The sequence below is a fragment of the Anser anser genome (assembly GCF_964211835.1).
Source record: "Anser anser genome assembly, chromosome: Z".
Taxonomy (NCBI): domain Eukaryota; kingdom Metazoa; phylum Chordata; class Aves; order Anseriformes; family Anatidae; genus Anser; species Anser anser.
Genome location: NC_139723.1, coordinates 86,554,307 through 86,574,238, shown reverse-complemented (window position 1 = coordinate 86,574,238; position 19,932 = coordinate 86,554,307). Strand labels below are relative to the sequence as shown.

Sequence of the window (19,932 nt, the reverse complement as noted above, 5' to 3'; positions counted from 1 at the left end):
AACACCAAGCGGGTCTTCATCTTTTCGCCTTTAAATCAACGTAACTGCTTTCAATAAAAGTCACCCCTTAGCAAACCTCAGCTAGAAACGTCTCCTAGCACATTTAACCCAGGCACAAATCCCATTTTTAACCCACAGCCGATTAATTCTTCTCCTCCCCTCCCCAAAAGCTTTCGAACCTGTTGTCCCCATTCAACAAATCTCAGCTGCAGAAGGAAAACCCTGGAAATTTCAAGGAGAACGAGAGCTTCCAAGACCACAACGAGTGCCAGATCAGCTGGAAATGCTGCAGGTCGAGCTAGTGAACCCAGGTGCCACGGTGGGGACGGAAGCAGACGTGCTCGGAAAGTAGACTTTCTTTCTCCTCCTCCCACTGAATCCCAAGGACATGGCAAGCTACAGAGTCAGAAAAATCAGGAAAAGAAGCAATAAATACTACAAAGGAGTAGGAAAACGGGGGGCTGGATGCGGCCAAGCAAGCAGATCCAACGTGGTGGATGACTGATCTGGAGTCGGTTCATGGTCATGTCCCAAATCTGGCACAAGGTGTCCAGTATCGTCACCACCTACACCAGATGATGGTGTTAAACAAGAGGCAACAGGCAGGTGAAGTAAGGGACCAGGGACCTCTACGTACAAGAGGCAGGAGAATATAAATTCCCAGAGAAGGTAGCGATGGTCAGGGTTTGGATGATGCTGCTGGAAAGAAGTTTAAATAAGAGTAGTGAAAAAAGAAAGGGTTTGGACCTTCAATGCTCAAGGTAAAGGGATATGGTCACTTTGGGGAGGCAATGACTGCATTAATATGGAAAAATAACTTCACAGAAGTTAACAGTTCTGAATTACAAAAGAAAAGACACAGGGAACGTGGACGGTGAGATGAGCCACAGCGTTTGGGTGACGAGTACAGGGCAAAGGACCAGAGAGATGACAAATCACACCAACGAGGGCACGACGGCAAAGGACAGAGGAAGAGCGAAGAGGTGAGTTGGCAGCTTCCCCCGTATGAATATATGAACGATCCCAACGATACCATTTACACAAATGTACTTTTTTGGGGCTTTTCATGTAATAGGATTCAAGTCTTAAAGCAGGAGTTATCACTTCGCCTGCAGCAAACCCTTCCAAAGTAGATGCGCAAACATCTGCCAAGCCCTGCTGCGATGAGTTTGCATTTTGCTATTTCACGTGCCGCGGGACACCCACAGCAGTGCTGGAACAGCATCCTCATCGTTAAACGATATCAAAACAGGGCTTGGACAGAGCAAAAGGGCCCTACAACCTTTGAAATAATCACAGCACTTTCGCAATGTTTCCTGATTTGTAGAATAGAAACGGGGAGCAGATTTTGTGCCTGTTGGTAAACGCTTGTGACTATTTCGCGGTGATGTTTCGTCCAGATTTCATCCCGCTACCAATTTTCCCCGATACTAGCATCAAACCGCAGGTGATGACAACGCGTCAAGCAACGTTCCTATCAATATTCCTTTTTGCAATGCAATTCCCAGGGCCTCCGGGCTGTGACATTAATGCGAGGGAACGGAAAGTCACCGGAATAATTCACCGCCGCCTTCTTGGATTTGTATATCAAAGGCACCGAGGCTTACTCCAGCCTGTTCTCACTAACGAGCACAGAAACAGGCAGCATTCCCTCTACACGTCAGACGGAAATCAGGTAGTTTTGGGCAGCTGGAGCACAGGGACTTCATTCTCTAGGTATTTTTTTTAATATATATTTTTACCCAAACTGCCACTGCTTTCACACAGCGTATATTAGCCGCAATCCCACTGTCAAACACGATCCTTTAAGCTGTCCAGCACCAGTCGTTGTGGATTTTAGCTAGCACACATGCCATAACTGACACGGCAGCGATGGTGATTGACCGAGGGATGAATTATGATTAAGGAAGGCAAGCCGATTTTGACGTTAACCTAAGAAATGAATGAAACCCGAAGCCCACTGAAAAATGAAGCAGGCAATAACGGAAATACACTGCCAGTAACTCTGATAAAACAGACCGTATTTCCCCACGCTGTTACTTTTTGAAAGCATTCAAAAATTTATTTAGTTGGACTTCAGCTTTCAGAATTTCCCCCTCCTTACAAAGGCACAAAGCCTGCTACTTAATTCCTCTAGAATTAGGTCTTCCCATCTACCACAGCCCAGCTCAATCTTCAGCTATGTTTGGTACTTATAAACTAACAATATTATAGGGGAAAAAACCACATGTGGCTACTGTACATTTATTTTTTTAAACTAGCATTTACATGCCACCCTTATTCCAATTTACACCATCAAAAAACTACAGCCTCAATGTTTGCTTAAATATTTTTCTTTTACATAACCACGAGCATTGTCCAAGCTTGATGTTTCTCCCGAGCTGTCTGGAACAAAGTGAATAAGCTGGGCTGGACAAAATCTTACCATCAAAAAATGCTCTTAGACAACTAGAGCTTTGACTCAATATATATTCCTTCTGTGAATAGGTACCAATTTTCTAGAAGAGATACTAAAACGTTTCACAACTTTCATAAGAAACTAGATGCCTGTGAAGCAAAACGCTTCACTGAACATTCAGTTGATAGTAAAAAAAATAATAAAATTATTTCAATGTTGTCCTACACTGCTTTGCAGAGCCACGTTGGGGTTCCCCCTGCACAAAAGCTCCTCTAGGGTATAAGCTGCAGTCCCCACGACAAAATCTAACGAAACGCCTTGAATTTCATTATGAGGATGCTGCCCCTCGAAGTCCAGCTTGTAGACCAGCAGCATGAATCACGTAGACTAGAAACGTAAAGGAATTCAAGCAATCTAGCCCAATTAAAGCATTTCGGTTCACATTTCAAGACGAGGTTTTATTCCATCCAACGAATAGAGCTACCTATCGGTGTGGGGAAAACCACAAAGCCAAGGTTGTGCTCCGGGTCCCGACCCAGCAGGCGGGAGATGGGAACAAGCCAAGGCACCGCACAGCTCCTCCCCGGCGCAGCTGATGCGTCCGGCCTGCCGCTGCTTTGTAATTTACACTTAGATTTTATTACTTCACTCCGAGAAATACTTGATGAAACACCTTGGCTCCAAGACAGATTCTCTCTGCTGCTCCTGAAAAGGGTTGTTTGGGAAGCTGGGGGATGGGAACTCCCCATAAATAAAAAATAATAAATAAAAGGAATAAAATAAGGGGAATAAATAAAGGGAATAAAAACTAAGAACAAAAGATTAATAAAGCTCTTGAATAAGACTTTCATCCTGAAATGTAAACCATCGAGCGACCCTACCAAAGACCTTGAACCACACTAAAGTGACCGCAAATCATTTGTGTTTGCTCAACCTCATTAACGAATGACATTAATAAATTAAAATTCGTGACGACTACGTGGAGACAATATTGAGCACGTGAATAGCGATGTAGGAGCTTGATTATCCTGATCATTTTGCCTTGTACATAAAGAATTATATTAATACTGTCAGGTTAAGGCACTCGTGGCTATTTTCTTTCTATTGCAAGAAGCATCACTTTTCAACCAGAACACTAGAGTGCCCTCCATCCTTCTTTATATAGAGGGAATATTTAAGTATATTTTTAATTCTCTGCTCAAAGAGTTGACTAAAAGATTCAGAAGCTGTATTCTGTATCTCGTATTTGTTCCTGGAAGACATGTTCAAGACCTGAGAACATCAATTTCTCCAAACCCCCTTTATCCAAGGGGGATGAAATGACACCGATGCTTCGTGAACACCTCTTGGCTTGGTGGCACGTGGCCGATGCCCAGCAGTGAGCGATGCCTGAAATAGAGATCCAAAATTTGGGAAACCAGAAGATAAGCTTCTAACTCAGCCACTCCTTATGGGCTCACATGGGCTCCAGAGACAAGACTGATGTGTCTTCATCCCTTCTCCTCTTCCTTGTTGTTATATAATGGGATGAGCTTTTAGCCACAAATGAGAAAATAAAAATCACTCTTCAGCTCGCACCTAGGTGAAAACCCAGCAGAGTCTGCCAAAGGTTGGGAAAAGCACTTGTTTGTGAAATGACACAGTGCTCCGGGATTATTACGGGTCTTGTCAAACCTCCTCCAGAGGCAGAGGGGGGGATTACAGTGCGGAATCGACTCGCTCGGACTGATTTTAATGAAAAGCCAGATTTTGGAGATGACGTTCTAATAATGCTTCCGCTTCTCCCCGCAGCCCCAAGCGTCCTTCTCCGCCTCACTTGCCTGCTCCTGAGCTGCTATCAGCACTTCAATGTTCCTCCTGCTCGCCCTCTCCTTCCCCAGCCCCTGCTGCGATACCCACGGCCGCCAGCCCATAAATACGACTGCGCCGATCAAAGCGTCAGGCTGTCACGTCCGCCTGCAAAAAGCAGCCGTTTGCATTCGATGCACAACACGTGTCGGACACGGCAACGCTTCGCTATAAAATTACTCATCTTAAGGGCTGCACTAATCAGCCTGCTATTATCCGTGCTGTTAGGATGCTGATAAGCGATGCCTTCGTACCTCCACAAACCCTAACAGCACTACGCTTCCCCTAAGCAACGTTGACCAACCTAGTACTGAAACTTCACCGCGTTCCCATAAAAAGGTAGTTAGCCTGGGGTTAATTAGACTGGGGTTAATGTCCTTTAACCAAGGAGACAAGCACCTCAATATGAACAAGTGCGACGTATTCCCCACCCCATTTTTAATTACCACTTTCTCCCATCCCATTTATGTTTACATACAGATTTGCACCTCTCATTGCAGTTTTATGAGATTATTTTCTATCCTGACTTTTTCTTTCCCTAAAAGTACGCATTGCCAGACTGCTCCGCAGGCTCTGCCCCAAGCAGGGCCCTCAGCGTCCACGTCGAGTGTGTTGGGAGATGGAGAAGCACTTCGCCTTCGTCTTACCCAGCTGCGTTAAGGATTTGCTTCCTCCAGTTTGTCCTCGTCGTGGTCAGAAGGGAAGCGGGAACCGGGAGATGCTCTGCCCACGGACACACGTACCGAAGGACAGCACACCACGCACCCCAGGGGTACAAAACCAGAGGGATGTCATTTCTAAGCCATTAACTGTAGAAACGCTTATCCCAAACCGGACAAAACAGGGTGGCCAGATATCAACATTCACCTCAGCTTCTTGAGTTAAGAAATGAGCGAGCAAGCAAGAACTTAAAGAAAAAAACAGCAGCTCCGTAACTTCATCCCCTTTCAGCTGGAGTTTACACAGAAGCAGCTGCCTCCCTGCGTGGCTCTCCGCCTGCTTGGGTATCAGCTGTGAGCTCAAGATGCTGCCAGGATTTTTATGACGTACCACGCTCGGGACCGCTGGTTTGCTCACGCAGCACTGCAGAAGCGCTCGCCTCGCTGCCTGAGCCATAAGACAAGTTTAAAAAGCTCTCACCCTCCGACAAACAGAGCTGGTGAAAGGAGTTTGAGAGACCTGCCCATCTCTGCCTACACCACCACACTTCGGATTCGTTTATCTTACTGGCAACAAGTTACTCAGCACTTCGCTTGAGCTGCTTTTTAAGGAACGCAGGACACATCGAGTAGCTTTGCATGCACAAAGCTGTCACTGAAGTAGGTCATATCTCAATTTGTCAAGGTGTGCACTGGATTTCCCACTCAAATATTCCCCTTTGCAAACATTTCTCCTTTGAAAACATCCTGTTACTTGTCCTGCAGCAGTGGTTTGGAGCTTCACAGACACGTGAATCAAGCATCAGTGCTACCTGCTGCACACCGAACAAAATATGCTCCAAGAGGACAGCGAGGACGAGGACAGCTCCACTCCAGCAGGAATATTTGGAAGAGCCCACGGCTGCGAGCCACAGAAACAGCTTTAACTGGGTCCTCCTAGAAAGGAATTGGTCCTCACCATGAGCCCTTTCAGGCCTCTTGTCGTCCTCCTGATATTCATGGTTTACTGGCTGGTTTTAATCGTCGTAAAATGAAGCTGCTGAAAGAATACCTGCAAACACGGGACTGCCAGGCTATGAAGTGCTCGGTCCTGCTTGATGTAGCTCCTCTTTGCCGAGAAGTTGCTGGACTGCCTCCCTCCGTAAACAGAAGCCATCCAGCAGAGCAAATGGGAAACTCGGTGTTTGAAGAGGGCTGAGAAAGCTCTCGGCCTGAACGTCATTTATAGATGCAGCTGATGGAATCAGAGAGGACGAAGACACACAGAAGTGTTAAAGCTCGGGGTACAAATACAGAGGATTAGAGGAAACTAAAGAGATGGAGAGAGGATGCAAATGCTTAAACTCTTTTCCTTAAGACAATTTGACCGGATCGCTGCTTACTGCAAACAGCATAGAAACGTTTTCTTCTGAATCTCAGGAACTCTCAGCAGAAAAGACCAATCGCAATGGAAATAAATTCATTTCCATCAGCGGTGGAGGCTGCCGCTGCCATGTTTCATAAACCACAAACTTAATGTTTGATTACAGTCTAACACACCAGAAACAAGTCTGCCTTCACCAAGCAAAACAGCTGCTCAGCAGTTCCAACCCCCCCCCCTTTTTTAAAGCAGCAGCTTCTGGAAACGAAGCTCTTCGAGTTCTTGTTTTCTCTTTTGCTTTCTTAAAATCAGTTGTGTCTGCTCTTACCAGCTGTGGAAAAGGCTGGAACAATTGCGTCTCCGATTCCAAAGCCGGACGACACATAAAAGGCATTCAACCAGATTTCATCCTTTAAAGGCAATTTCATCGCTTTTTGCTCTCCAGCTAAAAATTGCTTAATGTCTCGGGAGAGCAATGCAGAAAAAGGTACGTGCCACTCGCAGCCAGGTAAACAGACGCTTGAAGGGTCCAGAGAGCTGCAAGGTTTCTTGTGGGACTGGGTGTTCCCTGGAAACATTTATTTTAAACATTTCGTGTGTTTATCATTAAATATCTAATCATGTGATATGGCACACCAACCATTTAAGGACCCCGTCCGCATACAATCTGGATAAAGCTGGACAAAAGGAAGAGCTGAAGGAGGCTATGTCCCTAATCCACCCCACAAAAATAACCAAAATAGGATTTCCACGTCTTCCACAATTCAATTCACAAATCCAGATAAATCTGACTTTTTTTATTTATATAGAGCAGTCGAAATCGTGATTATTCTTTACTCAATAACTCCATGTCCTCAGTACCTTTGGGTATGGGAGAGGTCTTCCGCTCCTTACCCCCCTGGGACCTGATTTCTCCTGGCCAAGGCACTGTTCCCACCCCAAGCTGCTCAGCATTTTGGGGCAGGACTCTCAATCTTTGCTGTTTATGCAGTTTTTTCTCTGCTCGAGCACAGCATCTGAGTCACTGAGTTTTTGAGTTTTAGACTCCGCTCTTCGTCCATCCCCAGAGCTTCACATTGAGGGATACGGAGGGAATGGAAACACGTTACAGAGCACTATAAAGGTGTCTAAGTCAGCTTTAAATGGGCTAAGGAGGGAAATAAAATGAGAAAAAACAAGCCAGCCTGGAAACTGAGAGACCCCTGCTGAACTTTTGATTTTCTTACTTGCTCTACGACCTGCACCATGGCTCTCCCTTGATTTTCCCCCTGTAAGACCTAACCACAGCCACTAACAATGGGAAAAAAGTGACTCAAACGACGTGTTAAAAGTTTTATGCAAGATGGCAAGAACAGCACTGAGGTAGAGAGGCAACGTCCCTAGTCAAAACCCCTAGTTAGACCTAGCCAGAGACGTTATTTTCCAAGCCTCTGAAATATTCATTTCCGACTTCAGATCTCGGACGCCAGACACCGGCCCAGGTGAGCTTTTAGAGCTGAATTATAAAGCCATGAAAACAGAGCTTCTAATGGAAATGCTGACAGACTCTCAGCTCCAGCTACACTGGTGGGAATCGCTCTAATAAAATGACTGCCATCACTCACCTCCTTTTACCAGATTTTATTGCTGTAGAGAAGATTAAGCAACTTAACATCTTGCTCTCCGCTAAATTGCCTTTCCCCCCCCCCCCGACTTTTTTGCTGTGCCCTTTGTGATAGCACTTCCTTGTAAACATCCTCATTTTTGTCTACATATTAGCACACACACACATTGAGTGGCTTACATTAGGAAATTTTTTTTTGTCTCTGTAGTGTTTAACTTCCTATCAGGCCACTTTATTCTGAATCTTATTCAAATTAAAGCAGGGCTATTATGCAAGGCACAAAAGTTCAATTTGAGTAAAATCTGGGCAGGATTTTCTTTTTTGCATGAAAACAACAGCATAATAAATGCTAATCATTATAATCTTTTCAACGTGAAAGCCTTTCAAGAGTAGTTTTGCATTTACGAATATAAAACACACTTCCAATTTACATTCTAAAGGTTTGCATAGAATCGGAGATTCGAGGTGGAAGAGACCTGCGTGTCATCCATTCAATCCCCCTGTCAGCGCTGGATTGTATCATCTGCTGGTAAATACGGAATAAGGAGGTTTAAGAATTAGACGTTTTAGCTTGTAAACCCATAATCATCCAGCAATCACAGCGTGCAGAGAAATTTGGAGCGCGGCATTTCCGCGCCGCCGTACGTCAATCAAACCCCAAACCAGCGGGCACATCGCCTACCTCTCGGTCAGATACGGGCACCAACTAGGGTGGAGAGAGAGCTGACCCCTTTTAATTAAGTCGCTCGGATGATGTGTTTTATGAGACTTGAGGATTGACTGGGCTAATTTCCATCTCTCCCCCTGCGGTGACACGGCGGCATCGCGACTGACCTATTTCTCATTTGCCCAACAGAGGTCACCGAGGACAAATGAGAGGGTTGTAAACAGCTCCTCTCATCTTATTAAACATCGCTTCGGAAACGTGGACGGATTTTGAGTACGCAAGGTCAAGAAACCATTAGAAAGGTTAAACTGGAAACAAGAGAGCACGCAAGGTGGTCACAAGGTTGTTTCAAGTCAGAAAATTAAATTAACCCGAGGAAATCCCCGAAGGTGCCTACTACATCTTTGTTGCTTTTCTTGATTTGCTTTTTTCCCTAATAAACGGAGGGAGTCCTACTGAAAAAATGCACCAGGTACTTGGAAAGCCTTACAACTTTTAACGCTCCCAATTCTGAACATAGTTGTTCAACATTTTGCGCTCCCGCGCCAAAAACTGCGGGACCCGCTCAAGCGAATGAAGCGGTATAGATGACTAAGCTGTCATCAGAAAATGTGCTCCAGTCCCACAGCTGAGTACATCCCAAAGCTGTTTTGAGTATATCCCAAAGCTTTTCTTCCCTGGCCCACCCGGCTCCGAACACTGAGTGGATGCTCCTCAAGATAACCTCAGCTCCGGAGCCCAGACGAGGAAGGAGATGAGATTTCAGACACACTCCTCCTTAGCAGACACAGATATTCGGCATGCCAGCTCCTACTTATCTCCCTCTTTGGCATTTAATTCTCCCCATTCACTGCAAATGACACTTAAGATCCAATTCATCACTATAAATGCTCTTCCCAGAGCCAGGTCTCTAATATTCAGGATATGCAGGGTGAGCGATTTGAGGCTGGGTTCGCCACGACCTCATTACATCCAACTACCCCAAACTACATGACATCAGGCTCGAAATATAAGCAGCAAATTATACTGAACTGCTCGTGGTTAAGAAAATAACACGCTTCAAGTGTAGTCAAAGTATTTCCAAAGAAATTGCTTTGTTCTTCTATCATCTTAGAAGATAAATACAGCTACAAAATTCTTTGTGGCTTTTCTCAGGAAAACGTCCTGATTACTTATTCCCTAGTAGAAATGAATGCAAGAGGTCTACCTTTGAACCCTTTTGGGGTTATTATTGCATTTTGGGGTTATTATTATTGCATTTTTGGGTTGTTATTACTGCATTACACATTACCTGGAAGAACATTGCCAAGAACCTCCCCAGAACATATATATTGCTCAAGTTGTGCAAATATCCTTCTTTTTTCCTGATACCTTGTGCCATAAGACACTGAACACTGCTGTTGGAAGAACGTGTATGATCTGGACATGCCACTAAGGAGCAAGAACAACAAGAAGTTTGGTAAGCAACGTAGTCAATTTAAACAAAATTTATGTTTTTTAGCCCAGAAAAAGGAAGAGGATGAGGGATCTGAGCAAGATAGTCAACACGTTTTTGAAACACAAATTGAAACACAAGCACTGCTTCTTACAGGGAAGGATAAAGATGTCGAGGAGAAGACATTCAAGACTGTAATTTTAATTAAAAATAGGTGCAGAGCACTTGAAAAGAGAGGATTTAACGGGTGGCAAGGAGGGCCAGAGGCACTCAGTGCAATAAACTGAGCCCCACTGCCCAGAGTAGGGCACAGCCTGCTGGCCTCAGGCAGGGTTTTGGTTCACAACAGCCAAGAAAAGGGAAAGGGATGCTCCTAAAGGAAGGGTACACCTCCAGCAGGCCAAGCAGGAAGCCGACAGTGCCAGGAGATAAACGCAGGTGGGGGTAAATGCAGGTAGGTCCTTCCTTGTTCAACCCATTGCAACCAGAGGGAGGGGGAGAACCGGCACAAAAAAAGCAAGAAATGCTTTCACAGCCAGCCTCAGACACACACCAGGGGTTGGAAAAGTGAGAAGTAAAGGCTGGTTCTCACTAAAATTGCTGCATCAGTTCTCACCTGTTCTGTCACAGCAGACTCAAATGCCAGCAGCTTGAAAGGTGCTTTTATATCAGGGAAAAAAAACAGAATGTTAATTTATCTCCCCAAAGAAGTTAGAAGCTGAGCATCGGTTTTCAGATTTAGGACATTACGCCCCACAGCACCTTCGCCCACTGCAATAAAGGACAAAGCCATGATATTCCTTAAGCTGGGGCTTAATTTCCCCAAAATCACCCTGACAGATCCATTAGACCGCAGGACACGGTCCTAAGGGAGGCTGTGGGGCTCTCATCACTTTGGGCTTGCAAAACCAGACCAGACAGATGATCGGCAGACACTGAGCGGGAAGAAACCTTTCCTGGAAGGTAAACTGGCCAGATGATGTACAGGCTGATATCCATCCCCAGCGCCGATGATCTATTACAGCCCATTATTTTAATTCACTCCATCCTCGTGCCCTCACTAACCAAGGCTGCTCCTTCCTCAATCCAATCTCCTCGAGCTCAACCTAAGTAAATCTCTGCCAGGCGCTGAAGACAAAAGCAAAAGCTTTTTCCTAAATGAAATTTACTAATTGAAACTGTATTTCTATTAGCAGCACGAGGGTAGGAAGAGCAGGAATTGCTACGGCATGCAATTCTGCCAAGCATTTCTCAACAGACTTGGGCTCTCCTGGTACTGGGAAGGGAGCACGGTCCTGGGGAAGCTGCTGCTCCTGAGTCACCCCCTAAAGTAATTTCCAAGTCAACAACCAAACTAAATTTTCTAAGTTGGAAGTGTTTCTGCTCATTATTGTGCTGGCATTCAGGCACTGAGACATAAGATAGAGTACTAGCAAAGACATAGCCTACTTCTCCAGTGCTTTAACCCCACTGAAGCTAATGGACTTCAGTAGAGCCATTCCCACCGCACATGGAGGGAGCAGGGAGTCAAGTCTGTTTAATGAAAAGGTGTAGCATCAGAAAGGTTATTTTCTTAGCGGGGAGAAAAATACACAGAGTTGGACTAAGAAAAGCTAGCAAAAACCAAAGCTGTGCATTAACCAAACATCGCAGGGGCTGTCGGATGTGGTTCTCTGCCCTCGTCTCCAAGTGGCACCTAAAGCCACTGGATTCGCAGTGAATCAGGAGCAATAACGCCTCTCCAAATAATTTATAGCAAAATAAAACGCTTTCAACTGTTCGGAATATCTTGATCTTTGAATATTTAAGCAGCACCTTTGTTTAAAGTGAAGGCTGAGCAAAATAACTGATTGCACCATGCCTAGACGATACTGCATTTAAATCATAACACAATGTTGGTTTCTCCATTTCTAGCCATTTAAGCCCACCTTCTATCTTATTCTTCACCCAAGAGGCTTGCATTACTGAGCCTCTAGATATGCTGTCCATCGTTTTGATTTGTGTTGGTTATCTCCTTGCTCCCGCTTTTAAAAGCGGGTGCATCTTTTGCAGGAAAAAAAAATCAGGACTTAAAACAGAGCAGCGTGTGAAGAGTCAAATATTTACCTGATCCCTGCTATTTCCTCTCAGGTTTCAGACCTGTTCCTAGCTTTATTAAGAAAGCACTAATGAACTTTAACGTAATGACAGAGCATATATTTGTACGCAAGTGGTGGATGTAGATTTTGCAAATACACCAACGGAACATTAAACAGGGATAGCAGGGAGCAAGCACTCAAATCGTCCACTCTATTAGGCAAAAAAACCACACCACCATTAAGCAAACGCACAAAGCAGTCCCAAAGGCGTTTGTTGTTCTGCCATGTGGCACGGATAGATATCAAAATCAGGTAGTGTTAAGAACCAAACATCAATTTCAATAGAGTTCCTATACTCTATGCACTATTACACATTGTATATGCTAAGTATGCATTTAAATAAAGTATAAAAGACATAAAATCCTGTTGACCACGAGTTCACAAATGTCCATTTTGCCAATTACATTGTCAAGAGGTTATACTTTTAATTCGAGTTTTCTAACTGTATTGTCTGACTTATCTTTTTTTTCAACTTAAATTAAGTTTTTGGAGCTCTAAAATTGGTTTTCAAGGGAAACCATTTTAGTTTTGTTCACTGCTTATTACGGTTGATGAATTCATATAAAATAGCCCAAAATCTCCTGTGATTGTGGTAGGAATAAACTGATTAAGTCAGTATTGGCTGATTTCAGTTTACAAATCAAGTTATACCTCCCCAACTGGGGATTTCTGAAACTCATTTTCCTCTGTTATAAAAAAAAGTGACTCTCAGTTTCAGGGAATGACAAGTATGCAACACATAAGACATTTTATTTACTCTGTACAATGAAGAGTTTCCTAAATTTCAGCATTAACGGGTTTCATGTGTTTATCCCATACTTGAAGTGATACCTCTCATGCCAATAAATGATTTTCATCCTCAGTTTATTAAATTCCCAAAACACGGGTAGGCAATAGTACCTAATATTATATTTCATGTTTACTCCACTTAGATTCAAGTGAGATTAAGAACTTCTCCATATGCGCCTCCAGGGAGGCTCCACATTTGCCATTTATCATCTTTAAATAGCAGACGAGCCTTTGTTATATTATTAAATGAACTATAACTAGGTGGGTTTTGTTCCTCCCCCAGGTAAACCTCTTGATTTCTGCCAGGACCCGATCAATGGCAACACACCCACTGAAGGAATACAACGCTGAAAGTCTATATGGGTTAAGAAGAACAAGTCAACTGAAGAATAAACTCATTAAATGGCATTTAAATGTAAAAATGCTACTCTTGTGACTCAAGAATTTACTGACACGCGGACCACACGGGCAACTGGTAGAGCATGGACGTGAATTACTTCTATACAGAGCTCCTACACTGCCTGAACATCAGCTGTTGCCAAAACCAAGGCATGGGTCTAAATGGATCTCTTGGTGTGATGTAGCTTATCCATTGCTTGCATTTTTTGGTTTTCTTTTTATGGTTTTACAAGGAAAGTGATAAACCATTTTCAGTAATTTTCTCTAGCTCTAAGTCACTATGACCACACCAAAAATTCCCATCTCATAGAGCCAGTCGTCACCAAGGGGCAGGACGCCAGCAGGAATTACCATATAAAAGTAAGCTCGGGTTTGTCATTTACTTTACCTCTGGTCTTTTAGAAGATGATGAAAGCCAGAACCTTTGAGAGCCTCATCCCGCAACTGTCTATAAATAGAGGTATAACACATGGGCAGTGTTGTTTCTATCTGAAATCCTACCAATTACAGTAAATACCAATGATCAGTAGTCTGTTAAATTGGGACTTTTAATAAGATGCTGAGTAGGAAGCAGCTCTTAGTTTCTCTCCATTGCTCTCATCTCCGTTTCAGCTAGGAGCTCTTGCACAGCTGGAACACGCTGAGGCCATAAAGACCCTCGAGAAGTTCTTTGAAACGGTGCATTTTCCCCCAGACGTGGCGAGCTTCATGCATAAAATCCTTGTCTTATTAAAAACAGCTTGCATTTGCTACGTTTTCTTTACTGAAAGCACTTTAAGCCACGAAAGTACAAGGGGGAAGGTTTCTAAAAGGACAATATACTTTCAGTACCTTCGAGTCTGTTCCAGGTGAAGTTGACTGTCACCTCTTCGCAGTGACTGCTTTATTGACTGGTAATGCTTTAAAAACCATGCTGAAATCACCCTCTGTCTTTATCGTGCAGAAGATATATGCCCCTTATGCATACCAACGGTTTGGGGATTTTAACCTCAGAAGACAAATGCTGATGCGTTCTGTTGGCAAACAGCGCGCCAAGCGCTTAAAATGCTGTGGACAGACCCGTGGTTTAAAAGTGACACCAGGATTAGATCGTAATTCAATGAGTGAATCGCTTCCTAAAGCCTACCTGAAATATTAAAGCTCGTGATCTCTCCTTGGAAGCCTTGCGAGAATGAAACGTTGCATAGACAAAGGAGACAGCGAAATGACGACGTGCCCCGTTGCCACGAACACAACCTTCCATTCATCAAGACAGCGCAACCAAACGCATCGTGGCTTTTGGATGAGACCCCCAAGCTGTCCAGAAAGTCTGTTTAGCAGCAACACATCATCATACGATCCAGTTTACAAGTGTTTTAACACTCAGAGTTCGACCTAGTCCCAACCCTCTCTGTAAAAGCAGCCTTTTCTGAAAATACGAAGCTTATTTACTGTGCCAAGCAATGATTAACACAGCCTACTGTAGTGCGAGACCTTCGCTCGTCCTCTCACCCCCGTTCCCTTCCTGTCATGTTTCCATCTGCCAGTGCCTTAAGTCAGCGATGCTCTGCCAGCACTGCACGTTGACTCCCTCAAAAAAAAAAAAGCAAAAAAAAGCCACATTCTGCTCACTCGGGAATGCACGTCCTTCGGAGAGCAAAATACCTCTTCGTTTCTGCTTGAAGAACTTGCCGTCAATTTTAAATGCCATGCCTTATTCCACCTTATGATTTTATTCATTTATTTATTTATTTTTAACAAAATCAGAATCAGGGAGGTTGGAAGGTGACGAGCTTGCCTAGTCCAACCCACTGAAGAAATCAGGGACAACTACCAGTGGGCTCTTGCTGGGCTGTGTCCAACTGGGTCTTGAACATCTCCCCAGATGGGGACTCCGCAGCCTGCCCAGGCAACCCATTCCACTGCTTAATTACCCCTAGAGGGGAAAAAAGAGTACATGCTTAAGGAATTTTCCCATGTTTCCGTTTGTGCAGTCTCTTCACAGCCTTTCCAATTGGAAGCTCTCCCAGTCTGAGCCCAACTGGTCCTGAGCAGAGTAAGCCCACCTGTCCCTCTTCCTCCAAACTACTGATCACCACAGGAATATCGGATCAGGATTAGATCAGGATCTGCCAAACAAAGCGTAACTCTTCCTGTGAAGAGCTCCAAATTAGAGAGCTGGGCACAGCACCACAGGGAACAGTCCCATATGCGCGTTCACTTCAAAAGAGTAATTAGAGGGATTCTGGCAGTGGTCGCCAACAGCCAGATCAAGGCCAGACAACATCCTCAATTGGCAAGGAGAGCCCTACTTCTCAAAGCCCAGCTCTGCAGGCTCCCTCCAAGGAGAGCCAGGTAGTGGAATAACCCATTTCTTCTCTCCAGCTCTTCAGAGAAGAATCACTCCAGCACAGGGGTACATACGCTGCTACAGGATGGCAAGTTCAGAGCACACTTCTGGACTACCCTGGAGGACTAGTAAAACTGGTGGGAAGGAGGTAGAAGAGTTAAGATTCTTATTGCCCATTTTAACCATTTATCATGAGAAAACATGTCTTTTCTAGATGGGGGGAGAGACTTAGGAGGAAGGAAAAGCACTCTTCAGGTTAAGAGACCTCGAGACTGGAACAGACACCAAATTATGAGGGACACACTGGAGAGACCAGCCAGGAGGAGAACTGTCTGGATTCCCTCCCCAGCATAAATGTTTAGGAAACTACCGGATAGCAAAGTTTCGCAGAGCTCCTGGACCGAACTGGATTAAACTTCAGCTTTGCTTTCTATCCCCGAGATGTACCAGAACAGAAAAACTAGATGCGTACAGACAGGACACACAGAACCACAGAAATGCACACTTCTCCCTGACACGTTGTCTTTTCTTTAGTGTAAGCACAAGCATCTCCTCCGAACAACGCACTTGAACAAGCTCATAGCTCACCTGCACATCACATGCCACAAATATATATCAATCCCTTCTCAGCAGGAAGTAATTTACATCCTTTCTTCCAGGGTTGCTAATTGTCACCTGTACACGGCTGCTCAGCAATCAGGGCATCCTTTAACAGGTTCAAGTCAAAAGCAATCAATATTCAGCATCGAAAAACGCACGGAGAAAGCAGAAACAGAAAGCATCCCCTTAGAACTGACAAAACTCTGAAATAAAAACTCTCTGAACTCTATCACGTTCTCGTTGGCATTAGTAACTAAAGGGATTTTGCATTTCTCTGTACCTTTTTTTCTAAGGACTTCCAAACTTTTTCCTCCGATGATTAGATGATTAAGGACTCACCGCATCCTTCTACAGATTGCTGAAGAGGCAAAGACCCCCTTTTAAAGCTTCAGGCAGACGCCTTTCACAACGGCGTTTGTTCAATGAGAAGCTGGAAGCATCCTCAGACACCTGGTAACGTGCACTCATGTTCCCTCTGCCATATACCTGCTCGACTGCTTTAACGGGAACACAAAGAGGCTGCCAGTTCCAGGGAGCTGCATAATGAGCTCCTGTCTATGACCAAGTCCCTGAACCATAAAAATCCACGCATTCAACACCCTACAGGAACTCAGCGTTTTTTGTGACCCTCAATTCATCGGAAAAATTCCCAACTGCAGAGGACTCCTCCGTTTTGAAGACAAATACACAGCAAATAACTCGCAGCAATAAAGAAATATTAGAAATATTTAAACAAGAATAACACCTTGTCAGAAATAAATTCCTGTTGCAGGAGCGTCATATCTACCTTTACTTCTTTTGATGAGGGGGGAAACCCACTTCAATTGCTTTTCTCTACATTTTTCACTCTTTAAATAGCAAATCCTCAGCGTTTCCTGCAATCCAGAACGTAGCAAATAGGAAGTTTCCTCCTTACCTGCTACCATGACCTTCGCTGTCCGACTGATGATAGCTCCAACGCCTTCTAGAGATGCTTCGCACTGATAGAGCCCTTCGTCCGGCTTGTGGTGCCTGGAGTGGACTATGTTTTGTATCAAGAGCGATCCGTTGGCCAGCTGCTGCCTCCTTTCGTCTACCGCCAGGTTCAAGAAGACCGCGTCTTTCTTCCACTTGATCACCGGAGCTCCTCGGTCAGATTCTGCCCTGCAGTTCAACAGCACGTTGCTTCCGCGCATGGTGACAGCATCAGAAGGCTCAGTTACGAACCTCAACGATGTAAAAGTCTTAATCTGGGAACCTAAAAGAGCAAAAACAGAGAAGGCCAGGAGTAAATATGGGTTACTCACTTGCACGTAGTGAACGTAAGACAGTTTCTTCGCAAACTTGCTTCGGGACAAAAATACCTTTATCACTACAAACACAGTATGTGTAGATAAACAGATCTTGTATATAAAAAATATTTATATGTAAGCATGAAGACAAAAGGGGAAAAACTGTACAAGTACAGCCAAGGTGAAGATAAATCCACCACGCCTGTTGAATTTTATATGGAGAATTTATTTGCCTCCACAAGTTGCTCTGGCCACAGGTACCAAGATGCACTTCAGCATGACAAGTACAAAAGTTGTGGTAGCCCTTTTTCTTGAAGACCTTTCTCTTGAAGAACTGAGAGGAGAGCATGCCCAGGTACAACCTGACCATCCATCAGAAACAGCGCCAAAGCCTTAACCTGGTGGATCTCCTCCCACCTTGCTAGAGCAGCGCTCTCCTCCCTACCCAGTAGCCTGACCACTGCTTTCTGGTAGACCCAAGAAAAACAATGAGGTTATTCCCTTCTGCTGATGAGTAGAAATTCATTAACAAGCTGAAGAACGCATGGATGCAGTTGCATCAAAGGGCACGGTGCAGAACAGAAGGCAGCCCTTTTTCAAACTTAGCAGATAAAAGATTCAAAAAAACTAGTTGCAACAAGAAGATGGTTTTATAGATTCTTAGGAAGCTTTTGTTCAAGTTATAACAACGCATAAACTACTGCCTGACATTGTTATAGAAATTAATATTGTCACTATCTATAATTATTCAAGTAGACAGGTATCAGGTTTTCCTTTGAGGTATATAAATAAGATAGCCTTCAAAAATTAATGAAATATAGCAAAAAAGCAAGAGCTGCTCTCAGCTTGTAGAGCATTTCAGACACAATATCAATAGCACCATACGACCTAAACTTAGAACAACTTGTCTAATAACAGCAAGATGACAAATCAGAATATGATTTGTCTGTCATCCATCTTCATGCTCTGATCCCAATTTCTGGAGGAAGCACAGAGTTAGACCCAAAAATTGCACACTAGCACAGGGCATTTTTGCCGTTAAAAACCTGTATATAGATATGTCTGCAATGCACAAAAGTGTAGTTTTTAAGAACACGTTCCTGCCCGTTCTCCCAAAGACAACCAAGTCCCGTTTGTAAATCACGGCTCCTCGTTGGGCATTTTATTTATGTCACCAACACATAATACAGTTTAACACAGCTGTTTATGACAGCGTGTTAATGATGTTATGTAGCTATTATCACAAGTAAATAATCCACTTCTGCGGAAGAAATGGGGTTATGACAGCTTCCAGTGCAGCAAATACTGAAGTTAAACAAAGATTAACTTTCTTTTCATACAATTACCCTTGCAGTTCAGTTGCAATTTCAGCTATTCACATCCTTTGCAAAAGGCATATTTAGCCCAAATTGCTTTACTACAAGGGAAGTAACAGCCTGAATGACCTGGAAAGCTTTCTGAGCGCGAGGAAAATTCAAATATTCTTGGAAATATTATTCCTAGAGAGAGAAGCAACTGTGACATCTTAAAAAATGGGAGAAAATGACCGTATATTTTCAGAACCAACTACTTGGAAATCTAGGCAGGATGAGAACATAATGGCCACGTTTTTGCAGTCTTGAGGTGCTGAAATAGAAAGGCGGAATAGCAGTCGAAGATTCCCCTACTACCTATTTGCGTATTTCAAGTATTTTTGAAGTATTAGCCCAGAGAAAGCCCAGGTGCAGTGGACCCCGGGTCCCTTTTCTCCTGGGTAAGGCTTACCTGCCCCAGCAGCTCCAGGGTTTCAGTTCATGCTGAAAGAGCGGCTGCTATAAGCTACTAACCTCTTTCCTAAGCAGGGCAGTGGACTTGTTTTCAAACAGAGATGCTAAACCTACAATTTAATCCTTATCGCAATAGCTCAGCTGAAACAGAAGGCAAGGAGGGAAGAAGACAAGCAGCCAGGCAGGAGAAATAGGAGATGAAGAGCTGCCACAAAACTTGCTGCGACACATTCTCATTTTCCCCATTTCCAAGTTTTGGTCTCCGTGGGAGCGAGTCTCTGCCTCTACCTGCAGCCTGCCCTGGGACACTTCACCGTCCCTGGGACTTGCTGCCAAGCTCTTTGTCTCCGAAAGACTTCAAAAAGTCAGAACAACGGAGGGCAGTGCTCTTATAACTGCTTTATCTGGTGTTGTAGATGCATTCGCCTTTTACATGCATGCTCACAGCTGTTGTTTGAGCTCCAGCACTCACATATTTGAAGAAAACACATTTGTAGGAAATTTAAGAGCACCGCAAGCCTGAGACTGATGAAACCAACGGGCCCAGGGCACATCAGCGCTTCCTTCTTCCTCCGCGTTCACAGAACGATGAGTACAGATTTATGACATCGACGGCTTAACTACAGACTTCAGTGGAAGCCCTGAAAAGATGAAACAACCTCCTGCACAA

The 19,932-nt window shown here is 44.1% G+C and overlaps 1 protein-coding gene across 13 annotated transcripts in view; it reads right to left on the bottom strand.

The window, feature by feature from the left end:
- The window catches only part of LOC310890199 (netrin receptor DCC-like), a 418,983-nt gene that overhangs the window by 263,066 nt on the left and 135,985 nt on the right, over nt 1-19,932 (bottom strand). For all 13 annotated transcript variants that reach the window (XM_083818911.1, XM_083818905.1, XM_083818910.1 and 10 more), the window contains one exon: nt 17,142-17,462. In XM_083818911.1, coding sequence (XP_083675037.1) covers nt 17,142-17,462 — 321 coding nt within the window. The remainder of the gene's footprint in view (nt 1-17,141; nt 17,463-19,932) is intronic.